Source organism: Panthera uncia, assembly GCF_023721935.1.
Source record: "Panthera uncia isolate 11264 chromosome A1 unlocalized genomic scaffold, Puncia_PCG_1.0 HiC_scaffold_17, whole genome shotgun sequence".
Lineage (NCBI taxonomy): Eukaryota > Metazoa > Chordata > Mammalia > Carnivora > Felidae > Panthera > Panthera uncia.
In genome coordinates this window covers 47,456,102-47,473,347 of record NW_026057577.1, presented here as the reverse complement: position 1 = coordinate 47,473,347, position 17,246 = coordinate 47,456,102, and the positions used below count along the sequence as shown (strand labels likewise).

General features: G+C 43.6%; 1 protein-coding gene across 2 annotated transcripts in view; it reads right to left on the bottom strand.

The window, feature by feature from the left end:
- The window catches only part of RGS7BP (regulator of G protein signaling 7 binding protein), a 105,608-nt gene extending 96,189 nt beyond the window's left edge, over positions 1 to 9,419 (bottom strand). For both annotated transcript variants that reach the window (XM_049649517.1, XM_049649518.1), the window contains exons 1-2: positions 8,898 to 9,419; positions 7,841 to 8,007 (exon numbers count right to left, since the gene is read on the bottom strand). In XM_049649517.1, the coding sequence (XP_049505474.1) occupies positions 7,841 to 8,007; positions 8,898 to 9,062 (332 nt within the window). In that variant the 5' untranslated portion in view covers positions 9,063 to 9,419. The remainder of the gene's footprint in view (positions 1 to 7,840; positions 8,008 to 8,897) is intronic.
- Positions 9,420 to 17,246: the final 7,827 nt, after the last annotated feature.

The window sequence follows — 17,246 nt, the reverse complement described above, 5'->3', positions numbered from 1 at the left end:
AATTGGCACATCTGTTAAGAAGGCTCTAACAGGGTGAAGGTCATTAGGCTGCTATCTTTTCCAAGCATAAAAAGGCTAACTTCAACAGGCCACGGGAGAGCCCTTGTCTAGATTCCATGCCACCTGTCATCTTGTCACTGATAATAGCATGGTTCTTTAAGTTGATGTGAGTCATTACTATGTCACCTGTTTCCAGAGTAGGCCTCCGGTCCTTAAGCAATAGTGTTAGTACCACTGAGGGAACAGTGCCTGGCCAGTTCTAGCCATGAAGACCAGAGAGGGTGAACACTTTGTATGTGGACTGTCAGGTGCTTCCTCTATCCCCACCCAAATACCCCCTCCTGCGGTTGGATTTTTGTACCACCTTTGTGTGTTCCATGTTGACACATTAGTAGTTAAATTAGTCACTGCCAAGTGCTAACCACACCAGGGATTCAGGACCTTTGTGACCACATCTATTTCATATAGAAAGCATTCTTCTCCATGGTCAGCAACCCCACCCCTGATATAAGCGAAGGTCTAATGATAAAGCACTGGGCACGGGGAGGTCTGTGTTGAGGGAATGTACCAAGTGCTGGGCAAAACTCTACCTCCATTCCCACTGGGCCCAACAACCCAAAGTGTGAAGAGAATTCCTACAGATGGGTCAAGGGAATCTGCTGGGTTAATTTATGCCTCCTCAGCCCCAAATTCTTCTGTTGAAATCCTAACTCTCACTACTTCAGAATGAGATCTTATTTGGAAATAGATCATTGCAAATAGAATTAGTTACATTAGCATGAGGCCGTGCTGAGTAGGGTAGGCCCCTAATCCAGTGTGACCGGTTTCCTTATAAAAAGACAAAATGTGGACACAGGCACACACAGGGAGAAGGACACTGAAGACAAAGACAGATGCTTCAACACACCAAGGAACAACCAGCATTGCCAGCAAATCACCAGAAACTGGAAGAGAGGAACAGATTCTTCCTCCCAGTCCTCAGAAGGAGCCAATCCTCTCTGTACCTTGATCTTGGATATCTAGCCTCTAAATCTGAGGTTTAATCTACCCAGTGTGTGGCATTTTGTTACTATAGCCCTAGCACAGACTAATTCAGAATTGTTCTCCCTTCCTTCCCTTTGATGGCTGGCGTATTCTTTTGGGGCACACATAATCCCCTTTCATGATTTGACCAGTGAGGGTTAAACTTTTGAAAGCAAAAACACCTATAGTAGAAAGGGAACATACAGGGCAGAGTGGGTGGCTTGGAATGGCTGCCAACCAGGCCTCTTGTACTAATAAGACCTCCTCCATCATGTGGATTAAGAAAGCTGTGAGGGCTGTCTCCATGCATTTCCATACTCTCCCACCCCACGTACTGGCTGCTGTCTCAGCCCCAGTGTGGGAGCGAAGCGTTACTGATGGAGCTGTGAATCTGTATTCTCCCTCTCCCCGCCCTCCCAACTTCCTAGCAAACGGAACAGAGAACAGACAAGAACCAGCTCGAAGGGGGGACTGGGAAAAATGGAGCAGAAAAGTCAAATGGTCAAACAAAACGAAAACAGACTAAAAAAAGGGAAAAAAGAACATGAGGAGAGATGGGAGGAGAAAAGGAGAGAAAACTAGGGAGCAGGAAACTAATTGCTGGAGGGAGAAATCTGAAATCTAGGTACGAATCTCTAGGACAGTGATTATATCATTCTCAGAAGCCATTAGGAAACTAAGATTCTTCTTGTGATCATATGTTCACATTTCAATAAATTATCTCTCGAATTCAATCATCAAACTGCATGCATGATGCTTTTGTTTTTTGTTTTTTGTTTTATAGCTTAGTTCTATAAAGTCTGTGATTCTGAGTGAATTAACGCAGAACACTGGAATGATGAAACCAGGACTCAGAAGTCATTCAGTGCAGCCCTCTCATTGAGGTGTACAGAGAATTTAACAGACTTGTCCAATGTCTCACAGCCTTTACCAGAGCTAGGCCAAAAGATTTTGTAAATATTACATCGTTTATGAGGAATACAGTTTGATTCATACAAAGAAAATATTTAAAAATATTTTTTTTGTTTGTTTATTTTTGAGGGGGAGAGAGAGAGAGGGAGGGAAGGAGAGAGAGAATGAGCAGGGGAGGAACAGAGAGAGAAGGTGACACAGAATCCAAAGCAGGCTCCAGGCTCTGAGCCCCCGATGTGGGGGCTAACTCACGAAACCATGAGATCATGACCTGAGCTGAAGTCGGAGCTTAACCGATTGAACCATCGAGGTTACCCCCCTACAAAGAAAATATTTCTAAACTTAAGTGCTTTTAAACCCTCACCTGTCCGTATTGTTGTTAAGGTATTAAAGAAGAAGGCTTTTGATAGCATTCTGGGAAGCCTCAACCTGGAAAATTCCCCCAAACATAATGAAAGGAACTAAGGGCAACAAAAATGTATGTCAACCAAAATAATGATTTGAAAAATATTTGATGAATAAATTTATTTTTCATGTGAGTGTATCATGATAACCTGAATTTTGAATGTCTTACTAATAATTAGACTCACACGAATCTGAATTTCATAATAGCATTACTACATGCTACTCAGCCTTGTGAGTGCTTGATGTATGTTCACTTACTCAGTCCTTAGGGTGTCATCTGATTCAGTCCCATTAGTTATAAACCCATTTTGCTGATGAGGAAACTGAGGCAGAGGAGGACAGTTTATCTACCTTCATCAGGTAGTTACACTATCTGTAAAAGGCAGGGCTGAGATTTGAACACAGGCCGTGGAGCTCCAAAGTCGGTGTAGTGACACCAGCGTGCCAGCCTGACATCTACCACCCTGGGAGGCAATTTGCATATCCATCCGCACACATTACTTGTAAGTGCTAAAGCTAGGACTTTATCCCAGTCTAATCTGATGTCGAGTCAAAGCTCTTTGCCATCACACGATACTGCCTCGCACATTTTCCTACTTAAACCTCACTTTCACTCTGTCAGCAGCCACTAACAGAAGGTAGTGGTGAGAAGGAGATAAGTGAGACACAGGCGCCGTAAAAACAGTGCCGGAAAAGGATTCCCAACCCTCAGCCCACCAGCCACAGCATTATCTCTTAGGGTCTCCTGGAGACCGTCGGCTCCTCCGGGTTCTTTCTAGCCTGCGTGCTGTGCTCCTTTCATTCTCGAGATGTGGTGTGTTTGATAGAATAGACACCAGACTAGGGAGCCATAGCCATGGTTTCCAGGCTTAGAGCAGCCTTGGACTGACACAGCGTCCTCTACAGGCTGGGGAGTCACATCCTTGGCCCCCCCAATCCTCTCAACTACCGCACGGTGAGCATCACAGCTAGTTTACAGAGAAGGGCATTGGGATTCAGACAGTGAAGTAATGCCATCCAGGTTACAGAAGATGGTACTCCATCCTGGTCTGCCTGAATGCTAACTCTCCTCGCATACTCAACCAGGTTGCCTGTAAAGTCGCTTGAAATCCTCTAAATCTTAAAAGACAAAACGAGGAAATTGTGCTGAATCAGTATGTTCTGTGCCATGAAGCCCTAGGGATTCTTTAGCCGTGTCTCAGAAGTCATTTTGGGAAGGAAGTCCAAGGACACCTGGCTCGACAGACACCTGCCCCTGATGTGTGAACTGCGTGCACACACACACACACACACACACACACACACAAATACCAAGCAGGGCACAGCAATGCCACTTTTGACCTGCCTTACAAATCTGACTTTCCACATTCAGACTGAAGGAAGATTCTGCTGCTAAAACAGATTGGGGGACCACGGCAGCAAAGTCATCTTTGAGGCCCCCTTAGCTTTAATACCAAGGAGAAAATCAGCACCCTAAAGGGACAGCAACTGTCGTAAGTCAGTGCAGGCAGAGGAGACTCAGGACTCACCTGGCTGGCTCTGTCCAGAAGACCTCAGTTGCTGTGCCGCAACTTTTGCTGATCTAGACACAATCTGAGAAAATGTTTTGACTGTGTCTGTGAACATGGCCTTCTTACCCAGGGCCAGCTAGTGAGAAATACAGTGGGAGTTTTCTCAGTCAGGGATGAAAGGGGTTTTTATTTTCTTCTTCTTTTATCTTGCTTCATCCTCTTTTTACCTTGTCTACCTCCAACCGGGTCTCCCTCCTCTGGCCCCGAAGCCAGGGCATAAACAGGAAAGGAGTGGTCTTTGCTGGTTAAGGAGTGAGTGAATTGGGGGCACCTGGGTGGCTCAGTTGGTTAAGCGTTGGACTTCAGCTCGGGTCATGATCTCGGTGCATGAACGAGTGCATGAGTTTGAGCCTTGTGTCGGGCTCTGTGCTGACAGCTTAGAGCCTGGTGCCTGCTTCAGATTCTGTGACCCGCCCCCCTTTTCTGCCCCTCCCTGGCTTGTGCTCTGTCTCTTAAAAATAGAACATTTAACATTGAAAAAAATTTTTTTAACGGGCACTTGGGTGGCTCAGTTAGTGAAGCCTCTGACTTCGGCTCAGGTCATGATCTCACGGTTGATGAGTTGGAGCCTTGTGTGGGGCTCTGTGCTGACAGCTCAGAGCCTGGAGCCTGCTTCAGATTCTGGGTCTCCCTCTCTCTGTCCCTCCCCTGCTCATTCTCTCCCCCCACCCCCTTCCTCAAAAATAAACATTAAAAAAAAGAGAAATGAGTGGATTCACTTACTCCTTCAAGTCCTGCCTTTGCAGCACCTGTGTTCCTACTCAGAGCAAAGCTTTGGTGCTTGGGTGAGAGCTGTGAGGCAGGCATCTTGACACATGCGTGGAGAGCCAAGTTTTCTGTTTCCCTGTCCGTTCAGTTCATACCCCTTTTGCTAAAAGCCAGGTATGTAGAAAAGAATGAGGGCAGTCAAAGGCAAATGATATTCATAGTGATGGTGATCATACCTTTTTAAAAAGCACTTATCGAGCTCTATTTTACACAGCATAAACTTCACTCATTTTAAGTGCACAATTGAATGACTTTTAGTAAATACATAGCTGTACAGTCATCACCGAATTCAATTTGGGAGCACTTTGATCACCCCACAAAGTTACCTCAAACTCATATGCAGAAACTCCCTGTGGCCACTCCCAGTTCTAGGCAACCACTGATCTACTTGCTGATGCTTATAGATGTGCTTTTTCTGAGCATTTCATATGAAAGGAATCAAGGACCTGTGGCATTTTGTGACCGGTGTCTTTGATTTAGCATACTCTTTTTGTGGCTCATCCATATGTTAGCGTGTTTTAGTATTTCACTCCTTTTCACATAATACCTTTTTAATGTGTGTGTGTGTTTTTTTAAATTTACTTTTGAGAGAGAGAGAGAGAGCGCGAGCCAGCAAACATGAGAGGGGGTGGGGCAAAGGAAGAGGGAGACACAGAATCTGAAGCAGGCTCCAGGCTCTGAGCTGTCAGCGCAGAGCCCGCTGTTGGACTCGAACTCACAAACTGTCAAAGGCCAGTCAACATGACCTGAGCTGAAGTCGGACGCTTAACCAACGGAGCCATCCAGGCACACCTTATGTAATACCTTTTAAAATGGCAGCAATATGTAGAGGCAGGATGATGGATTTCAGAAGCAAGCAACCTGGGGCCGAATCAAAGTCATATCACTTCTTAGTGGTGTGGATTCGGGTAAGCTCCTTAACCTTTCTGAGACTCATTTGCAAAATAAGGATATTAATCCCTCCCTCAGAGGATTATTCTATGAATTAACTGGATTGTCCTGGAAAATGATGGGTACTCAAGAAATCCAGTCTTGGCCTTTACAGTCCCTGGGAACCTTTGCTTTTCTTAACCCTGCTTCAGATTTTAAAGTGAATGCTACAGTCTGGCTACCAGCTTTCACATCAAGTTTGATATGAGAGCCCACATACCTAGCAATATCAGGAATGGAATACCACCAAGGGGAATCATATCCTTCATTAATGAAACCCAAATGGTGAGAAGCTAAAGGGATTTCCTTCAATTATGTTTCTGTCATGTTTTAGAAAAAGGTTAAATTGTATTTATTATTTTAAGGAGGAAAATGTTTCAAATTGAATCTGAGAACATTCTACAGAGTTGGCCTTACCTCTTCAAGGCTCTAAGAACACCATATTTTCCCACTAAGTCTTAAAAAAACAAAACAAAACAAAAAAAAAAAAAACTGCTCTCAATAATATCAACCCTCAGGTAGATAAAAGTAAGTAGCAAAGGGCTATCAACTTCTGAGTATGTAAAATCCATCTCACATCCTCCAAACTCAACTTTGAGTCAGGAATTTCAGACTCCTTTCCTGAAACTTTGGAAGAGTCTGAACTTCATGTGTTTAGTAAAACAGACAAAACTGAACTCCTTGTTTGTTTCTCCCCATTTGGATTGCAACTTAAAGAGGTCATGAATATAATCCCATTGGATACTCTTGGACACACAGTTTACAAAGATGCTACTCTTTAGCTCTGAGCATAAAATTTCCTGTTCGAAACCCGTTCGCCCTTCTGAATCATGGTTTCTCTACAGTTTTTATTCCACCACTATTCCCCTTTGTGTTTCTGATTGTTTTTCCTCCTTTCATCTCTGGGATTTGTCACACCCGCATTTCTTCCCCCAATTCCTTAAACACTGAATTCCCTTCCATCTCCTTTATGGAATCCCAGACTCACTTCCTCTTACTCATAGTATAACAGTTAAACAGAAAAGGCTAAGGCTTCTCAGTATTTCTACTAAATAAAATAGATTTGTGGCATACTTTATCTCTCACTTCAAGGACATTAGATAGTGTATCTTTCTTCATGATAGAAATGCCACTTGTTAAATGTAATTATTAAGAAAGGCAACGTATGGTTTTCTAATCTGTATATACCAATAATAGTCACTATACATATTATGGGTATTATACATAATATTTACATTAAAGATGGCAAAGAATGATTCTTTCAAATCAGTAAATTAGATACAATTGCTACATGTGATCAATCTGCAACATTATCAGGTTAGTCTGACTTAAACTTTGAGTGTGATAGACATACACAGATAAACAGATAAAGGCTATAGCCAGATGAAATCAAGCACTTAAATTAATGTATTAGTGTAAGGATTTCTGTGTTTCCATGCTCTGCGCTCTTATTTGAAAATAGTAACTGTTGACAAAAACCCATGACTAACTTCTTTCCTGATACTGAGAGATCAGGAAGAAGTAAATGGCGTCTCAGAAGAGAAGCTTACACTCTATTACCACCTAAAGTAGGCTTGGGAATCTGTAAGTGTGATAAAAATAAAAATAATGGGGAGGGGCCTATAAAAAACCTAGGTTTAGGTAGATTTCTGAATATCCCCAATTTTTAAAATAATTTTCTTATGTTAAAACTTCCTTTTCATACACTACAGCGAGGAGAGTACTTTATATCCAAGACTTTATTTTAGAGATTTTATTTTAAATGGTATCATAGGAGTTCATCTGATGGTATAAATAGTTGCATAAATATAGGATTTAGCAAAGATTTCCTCTCTACTGTATAGGCCTTTTGTGCAGTAGATGTTTAGCAGCAGATGACAAGTAATCTTGAGGCATGATGACTTAACTTCATTTTGATAGCCAAACTTTCGGCAAAAAAACTTAAGCCCCAAGTTCCAATATGTGGACAGCATATTGAAAGTTAATTTTTTTAAAAAAATCACTTAATACCCAAATCTTTCAATATATGTCCATACAAGGATCACAAACCTTCAGATTGTAATTTGGCATATAGCTTGCCTGTAGCTCTGAAAATAATTCTGATCTCAGAGTGATTTGGTTAAACCCCCACATTTGCAAAGATCACCTCTGAGGTCTTGGCCACCGTAAATTACTGTCAGCATCCATGCATCATGTATATGAGTTACCAAATAATGCCAAGAGTCTCCTACCCTGAGATGGCAGCAAGTTTTTGGTGTGCCTGGCGGGCCATTTCACAGCCTTTGGTTCTGGTCTTGTGCATTTCCGCCCGGAGTGAGGGGCAGCTGACAGAGACATCCCCGATAGAAATGACCATCTCTCGGTACAGGGCCACTTGAGTGTTGAACTCTTGGACAAGCTGGAAAAGAATTGAATTTCTTTCACGAAACATCATTAGAATGTTTCCTATTGCGGTGTATACAAAGGTGGGCTTTCAGTGACCCCCTCAGCCAACTCCACAAGTTGCCAGCTAAGGAGCCTCCAAATTGTTTAAAGATCAAAGCACTAAGATGGTAAGTTTCTCTTTGTCCAAGGCACGTGTTTATTTTTCATGGGTAAGTCTGGTCGTGGAAGCTCTATTTCAAGACCTACTCACCCCCACCCATTCAGACTCAGTTTCTGAAGAGCAAGAACATATGCCACTCCCAGGTCACTAGAGTTTGATGCTGGGAACTCTTACATAGAATGCTCTCCCCTTTACTACAGCAAAGATAAGGATGTGTACTTGCGAAGGGATAAAGGCCAAAGGTAGGCTGCCATAGGCAAACCTTCACCTCTGTCCAGGCCACTGAACCACACTGGCTCAGGAGCCTGAAGGGAAGACCGGCCACAGCCTGGGCGCTGGAACCTTCGTCCCCTCTGCAGCGCCCCGTGTGCTGTGTTTGGGTTTATTTGCTGCTGTCTCCCCACAAAGCAGCACCCCCAGCTTCCCAACCCCTCCCTCCCTGGTAAGCAAGCCAGTTCACCGAGTCTTTCGCATCCACCATTCTCTGAGGAGGTAGAGGCATGACTTACAGCCGGTGACCCTAAGTCCCTTGCCGCGGCACTTCTTTGTGGGGGCATTACGACCCGGCTGTCACCCTGAATCTGGGGACTGCAGATTTAAAAATAGTGCATGTGCACGTGATCGGCATGGAGGAGCTGAGGGTGGGGGAGTGGCTGGCAGTCAAGCAAACGATTAACATACAAGACTACCCCCACCTCCTCTCCAAAAAAAAAAAAAAAAAAAGAGGCGCAGTTTTCACCTACCATCTTGCAGTCGTCCAGGGCTCTTTGGGTTTTGTGGGCGCTCTCGGAGCTGCTGCCCCTGCGCTCCCACTCCCCGCTCTGCAGCGGGGGCTTGCTGATCTGGAAGATCGAGGAGCGGGTGGACCGGCTGGGGCGCTTTTTGCGCCCATTCGGTGCAGAACTCATGCATACACATCCACCAAGCCGAAGCCGCTGGTGCAGTGCGCCCCGGCGCGGGCGGCCCGGTCGTTGCCCTGCGTGCCGCCAAGCAGCCGGAGCCGGGAACCGAGGCGCGGCGCTCACAGGGCTGGGGCTGGCTGCGCGGGTGGGTAACCTTCAGCTTGAAGGAGAGCCTGGGAAGCGCTGGCTGTGCCGTGCAGCATCGCTTCCACTAGCAGCGAGGAAGGGGCTCGGTCAAGTTCTGCTCAGCAGCATTGCCGGCCCTGTCCCGGGAGCTGGGCGCTGGCGCGGGCTCGCACTACCTGCCCCTCGGCATGGATCGCAACGCTGGGCGAGAAGGAACGCGCCGCCCGGCGGTTCTGAGTTTCCATTCAGATGGGGGAGCAGCTTTCAAAGCCTGCGCTGTAAGGTGGGGGGGGGGGTGGGGGATGAGTGTCGCTCTGGCTTCAGTGTCTTCCCGCAGCGGCGCTCCGTCGTCTTTCCCCTCCCTCCCGCGTTGCCAGGCCTGGAAGGGCTGGCAGTCCCCGAAGCAGGCAGTTGGCTCTAACAGGCCGCCTTGATCCCCCGTCTCTACGGGCTCATCTGTTTGAGGATCCCAAATGAATCTGTGGCGGGACTGGCAGACGCAGGGAATCGGTCCGCCTGACGTTGTGCGCTGCCCCGCACATTGATAGGACGGGAATACTAATGTGATCTGTCCATGGAGCACCCCCCCTTCTTCCTCCACAGTTTATGCACTTATCCAATCAAATCCCCGGGAACGTCAGTTGCAATATTACTTCATCTGCGCTATTATTAGAAACGAAAAGTGTCATCAGAGTGGAGCACATTGCCACATGCTGGGACCTAAACATGGATTTCTAACCAACCTGTGTGCGTTTACGGCCCTCACCATCTGAGACCATCTGGGGCCACACAGATCATCAAAGCCCAAACAGAGGAGCGTGAGAGATGATTGATTGAAAAGGTTGATCTCTTGATGACCTAAAAGGAAAGCTGTATTTCCCTGAGTCGGTTGTTGCTCTAGTTGTGTGTGTTTGTCTGTGTGTGTGTGTGTGTGTGTGTGTGTGTCTGTGTGTGTCTGTGTGTGTGTGAAGTATGCAGGGAAGGGAACTGGCAGCCAGGGGGGCAAAACGCACAGAGGGCGTCAGCCAAATTGGTCCTCATCCCATTTTAACCAGTGAAGTTCCTGTTCTTGTGTTCCAGAGTGTCCAGATGGGCTCTGAGGGGTTCCCATTAGAGACTTAACAAGAAGAGCCAACAGTCCTACTTCAGGCTTTCGAAATGACCACTTCTCCTTTATGAGACATCAGTGAGCCAGAGGCCAGTGGAGGTGGTCCAGGGAAGTGCAGGGCATGCCTACAAGAAGCAGGGTGGGAGTGAGTTCTTCGGCCATTGGAGTCCACTGTTACCATAACACCCTACAGAGGTGGGGTTGGTATTCTGCTCCCGTGATCTGAGAATGCTTGTTCCCCTGAAGGATTTATTTGCAGGGGACAGATAAACAGGTCTACCACCTCTGGTCACTCTCTTAAGGGGATATGGAAAGAACCCAGAGAGGCAGAGCCAGAAATGGGAAGACTAACACCTTAAGGTGTGCGTCTCTAGGATTTTTTTACAAGACAGGTAAGCATAATGGAGTGGTATAATAAGAATGATATTTTGGTCTTTGTCCCCAGTACTGGTCACAGAGCTCCTAGTTTCCTGAGTAACAGGGCTGACAGGAGTGTTTTGTCACCAGAAAGATTAAGACTCAGTTAGAGATTTGGAACTTTAAACCCCACAACCAACTTCCCTGAAGAGAAAGGCTCGAGATCGGCTTAATCGCGAATAACCATTAACTTTACCGATCATATCAATATCATGAAACCACCATAAAAAGCCACTACACAATAGGGTTCAGGAAGCTTCCAGGTTGTTGAAGATGTGGAGGCGCTGGAAAGGTGGCAAACCCCTCCCATACCTTGCCCTGTTCATCCCTTCCTGCCTCATATGCTTTATAGTCAACTGGCGGGTTAAGCCCTGTCCCAAGTTCTATGAGTTGCTCTTACAAGTTACCCAATCTGAGGGGGTTTTGTGGGAACCCCTGACTTGGTGTCCGGTGTGACAGAAGTGTGGGTAACCTGGGCACTCGGTACTTGTGATTGGTCTCTGGAGTGTGGGTGGTCTTGTGGGACTGAGCCCTTAAGCCAGTGGAGCGTGATGCTAAGTCCCAGGAGTTAGTGTCAGAATGGAGATGACTCATAGAACCCCCAGCTGGTGTTGGAGAGATGAAGAAGTATTGTTGAAGGACACGCCATGTATTTGGAGGAGGAAAAGACCCTAACAGGTGGACATCGGAATGGATGTTCAGTTGTATTTGCACAGTTTTTTCCAAAAGATTGAGAATCAGTTTTCCCTAACAGAGAGTGAGAAGGGGGAGGCATCAGCCCCCACTCTGACCTTGGTGTGCTACTCTCTCTCTCCAGGGGTTTAGATGGCTTGGAGACCAGGGCGGGGGGCTCTTCTGCTGGCAGAGTCTCCCCCGATATAGGAAGATTAAAGAGGTTAACTCTTTGCCAACTCTCTGATTGTCCCTCCTTCCTCAGTCCCAATTTTCTCTGTACTTCATGTGTGTAGGGAGAAAAGGTTGAGAAACACATCAGGTGATTCAGAGAGATTTGCTAGGATTTGGTGAGTGATGGGGAAGCTGAGGAGGAAGATTCAGGCAGGCTAAGGGGCCTTAAGGAAGAATGGATAATACTCACCTGTAGACTGTTTGAGCCCTGTGATATAAACCCCTTTCATGACAAGTAACTAACACCCTCCCCTCCAAGGTTTAACCCAAGTTGGGCAGTGCTTTGGAGAGTTAAAGGAAAGGAGATTTTATTTTACACGTGTGTGAATGTAGAAGACAGAAAATAGGATTGTAGTGGCCAGCCTTCTGGAAATCTTTTGCCACGGCTCTGTTATTTCCTCCCTTTGCCTGCAGAGAAATAGTGACCGCCACCAGATTGGAATGTCTCAAAGCTCCTCAGTAGTAGGGCTTCTACTCCAACTACAACCATCTGGTTTCTACTCCCCCCTTCTCCTGCCTCAGAGACAATTTCAACAAATTAAAAGAAAAAAGGCAACACAGTTGTGTTGCCCCGTTTCTAGCCATATTTTTTGGAGGAGGTGGGGGGAGAAGGAAAAAAAAATGGTTCAAACTCAATGCCATGTCTGAAGGACTACAGATTTGGAAACCTGCTGGGGGATTCAGCAGAGATTGTCACATGTTGGTGCCCCTTGGCCTTCGCGGATACACAGCCCAAGCCATGTTCCTGAGACGGGAGAAAAATAGCATCGATGCCAGTGCTGTCTCTCCCAGGGACAAATGCTACAGTCAGAATAGCAGCAGGCAGGCTGAGTTCCCTCACCTTCCCCCACATTCGAAACAGCATGAATTTACATTCCTGGGGCTGTCTGACTGCCAAATAGAAGAGTAAAGTGCAGTTGGAAATCCCAATAACAAGGGTGCATTTTCTGGTTGTCCAGACCCAATTTTGGCACAAATCTAGTAGTGGGTCCTTGATAGGTTTATTTGCTTTGACCCAACTCACATCCTAGATTGACTCCAATATCACATCATATTTTATTAAAAAAATTTTTTTAAATGTTTTTATTGATTTTTTAGAGAGAAACAGGGACAGAGAGAGCGTGAGGTGGGGAGGGACAGAGAGAGAAGGAGACACAGAATCTGAAGCAGGCCTCAGGCTCTGAGTTAGCACAGAGCCCGACGCAGGGCTCAAATTTGTGAACAGGGTGATCATGACCTGAGCTGAAGTCAGACGTTTAACTGAGCCACCCAGGCACCCCTTGATTTGCAATTTTAAAAAATAAATACTAGATTAGAGTGAATCTGAGCATCTGTTCAGTTTCTTCAAGTTGTTGCTGTATGGAACCACAGTGAGACCCAGGGACGCAGCTTTCAGACTGGTCTGGCCTCTTATGAACAGAGATACCAGGAGGCAGGGAGTAAAGTTCAAGGTGGGGCAAAAATGAAAAAGGACCTTATCTGTGTTGATCTGTGACACAGGCAAAGAAACATACACTAAGATGCTAAGTTCTGAGAAGTTGGGGACATCTGAAGGGAATGATCAGGTTATTTCCTTTTAGTGCCAAAAGGGATTGAGTTGTTGAGAATTTAGTAAATTAACCACCTGCTATATGGTTTATTTCACTAAAAGCAGGAGGAAGTACACTATACTGGGAATACTTGTGTATTAGTTTTACAAGTACATTCGAGTATTTTTATGAGTTGCACTGTCAGGTTTGTTGTTCCTAAAGCTTACATAATTGAGAGGGCCCCTTTTAAAGAATTCTGCCACGTTGTTTTGTATTTGAAACAAAGCGTGTTTTGTACTTGTTAAGTACCGTTGTGCAGATGAGAAATCTCTATGTGGAATCTGTGCTTGGGTGAGAATGCAAATGAAACTCATTTGTCAGAAAAAAAATAAAAAGAATTGGAAAATGAAAATATGAGGTCAGATATATGGTTTTGGAAAAAGCCTGTGCAGGTGAGTTTCTCTGAAGTGAGTCTTCATTACCTTCATGGTAAGTTTACACATTTTGTGTCTATTTTATGCACAGTGGGCATCTGATGTTTTTCCTTCTCTGTTTTTATTCCTCTTTTTCTGATAAAACACTTTAAATTTTCTTGGAGGAGTCAGTTTTCCCTCATTTTTTGTGACATGGCCCACAAGGGGGCGTATGTCTCAGACCTGGCCAGAAAGAGTCCTCTGTTCTAGTGGCCACAGTGATTGGATTAATAGTAGGCATGAAATAGTCCATGAACTTTATGCCTTGGGGCATAGATTTTCTGGAACTAATAGGTTGAAACATATGAAATTACCAGTGCTCAACCATTTTCGACCTACATAAATGGCAACTTCATATGTTTCAACCTAATATTTTTTGTTTCTGTTAGGTTTCTAGGGTGATAAGATATAAGCCTGGAGTCTGTGGTGGCACCTTTTGTTATTCAAGGTCATGAGACTGCCTGAGAGCCACCTCAGGAGAAATCAGAATGGAGAGTTGGAGAAAGATTCTTTTTTTTTTTTTTTTTGAGGTATAATTAACATACAACATTATATTAGTTTCAAGTGTATAACACAGTGATTCCACATTTGTATAAACAGTCGACCCTTGAGCAACACAAGTTTGTGCTGTATGGGCCCACTTATACATGGATTTTTGGATAAATACAGGATAGTACTGTAAATGTATTTTCTCTTCCTTGTGATTTTCTTAATGTTTTTTCTTTAGCTCACTTTAGGAATACAGTATATGATATAACTTACAGAATATGTATTAAATGACTGTTTATATTATTGGTAAAGTTTCTGGTCAACAGTAGGTTATCATTAGTTGTTCTGGGGTGTTCAAAAGTTATACATGGATATTTGCCTGTGGGTAGGCACCCCTAATCTCCAAATTGTTCAAGGGTCAACGTATTGCAAAATAATCACCACAGTAAGTATGGTTAACATTGTCAGCATACGTAGTTGCAGAATTATTTTTCTTGTGGTTAGAACTTGTGAGATTTACTATTAGCAACTTTCCAACATACAATATAATATTAACTATATTTGCCATGCTGGACACAACCTCACCATAACTTATTTATTTTATAATTGGAGCTTTGCACCTTGTGACTCCCATTACCCATGTGATCCAACCCCACCTCCTGCTTCTGGCAACCACCAATCTCTTCTGTGTATCTATGAGTTTGGTTTTTTCTTTATCATTTTTTGGATTCCATATGTAAGTGAGATCACATAATATTTGTCTTTCTGTCCCTGAGCTACTTCATTTAGCATAATGCCCTCTAGATCCATCCATGTTATGGCAAATGGCGAGAATTCCTTTTTTATGGCCAAATAATATTCCTGTGTGTGTGTGTGTGTGTGTATGTGTGTGTGTGTGTGTGTGTGTGTGTATCACATTTTCTTTATTAATTCATCTACCAATGGACACTTAGATTGTTTGCATATCTTTGCTATTATAAATAATGCTGTGGTGAATATGTGGGTGCATATATTTTTTAAAAATATAATTATTTAATTTTTTGAAAGTATGCTCCACATCAATGTGGGGCTTGAACTCATCACCCTGGGATGAGAATTGCATGCTCTACTGACTGAGCCAGCTAAGCACCCTGGAGCATATATCTTTTTGAATCAGTGTTTTCATTTTCTTCAGATAAATACCCAGGATGGAATTGCTGGATCATATAGTAGTTCTATTTTTAATTTTTTGAGGAGTCTTCCCACTATGTTCGGCAGTGGCTGCACCAATTTACATTCCTACCAATCATGCATGAGGGTTCACTTTTCTCCACATGTTCACCACACTTGTTATTTCTTATTTTTTGAAAAATAGCCATTGTAAGAGGTGTGAGGTGATATCTCTTTGTGGTTTTGATTTGCATTTCCCTGATGATTAGTGATGTTGAGCACCTTTTTATGTACCTGTTGACCATCTGTCTGTCTTCTTTGGAAAAATGTCTATTCACATCCTTTGCCCATTTTTTAATCTGATTTTTTTTTTTTTTTTGCTATTGTGTTGTAGAGTTCTTTAAACATATATTGGATATTAACCTCTTATCGTACAGATGATTTGCAAATATTTTCTCCCATTCACTAGGTTGCCTTTTCATTTTGTTGATGGTTTCCTTTGGTGTGCAGATTCTTTTTAATTTGATGTAATCCCACTTGTTTGTTTTCACTTTGGTTGCCTTTGCTTGTGGTGTCAAATCTAAAAGATCACTGCCAAGACCAATATCAAGGAGTTTGTTGCCTATGTTTTCTTTACGAAGTGTTGTGGTATTAGGCCTTACATTCCAATTTTTAATCCATTTTGAGTTGGTTTTTATGTACGGTGTAAGATAAGGGTCTGGTTTCTGTTTTGCGTGTGGTTGTCCATTTTTCTTTACACCATTTATTGAAGAGACTATGCTTTCCACATCGTATACTCTCGGCTCCTTTGTTGTAAATGAATTGTTCATATGAGCGTACACTTATTTCTGGGTTCTCTCCTGTGTTCCATTGATCTCTAAGCCTATTTTTATGCCAATACCATACTGTTCTGATGATATCTGTGTAATACAGTTTGAAATCAGTGTATGTGATGCTTCCAGCTTTGTTCTTCTTTCTCCAGGTTTCTTTGGCTATTAGGAGTCTCTTGTGGTTCTATACCAATTTTAGGATTATTTGTTCTATATCTGTGAAAAATGCCTTTGGAATTTTGATAGAAGTTGCATTGAATCTGTAGATTGCTTTGGGGACTATGGACATTATAACAGTATTTTTTCTTGTAATCAATGAGCACAAATATCTTAAAGTTTTCAGTGTACAGGTCTTTCACTTCCTTGGTTAAATTTATTCCTAGGTGGGTTTTTTAATGTCATTATAGAAAGATTGATTTTTAATATTATTTGAGCATGTGGATCTAGCTTTGCCTTAAATCAATTTACACCTACAATTTCAGGTAGGTGAACTAAATTCCTTTTAAACTAAGTTGTTTTGATTGGGGTTGCCACAATGTATAACCAGAAGAGTTCTGATTAATATGATATGTAAAGGATAATTTTTCTATCACAGTACTTACTCATTGTTTCCTGTGAACTGCAGAGAATATAGTATAAAATCAAAGATATGATTCTTCCTTCCCAGGTACTTACACTGGGGAGATGAGTACATGCACACATGAAATAGCAAAGAACGGTAAAATCTCTATTAGTGTTATTTTCTGATGTATATGAATACTGCAAGAATTTAGGGAGGGACCAACCTCTGTAGGCCGAAGTTACTAGCAAAGGCTGCGTGATAGAGGTGCAGCCTGATGGAGGTGTGTGTGGGAGCTGGTTAGAGGAAGGAAGAGGGGAGAGCTTTTCAGGAGCTGGCTAATAGCAGGAGCAGAGGCACAAGAGTAGAGTGCATGAAGAGCCTGACCTGAATTGAAGAGAAGGAAAACAGGCTGGTGTGAAAGTCATACGGCTCAGGTCCTGGAGGCAGGGTCAGTGGATGCGTTCCTTTGGTTCATGAAAGGAGGGGAGATAAGAGGTGAGAAGGAGAGAAAACAATTTTCTTTGAATGACAATCATGTGCATGATCTTCGGCCACATTAAGAGGAAAAAATACTAAGGGACTAGTCTGGAGCTCTCCCATT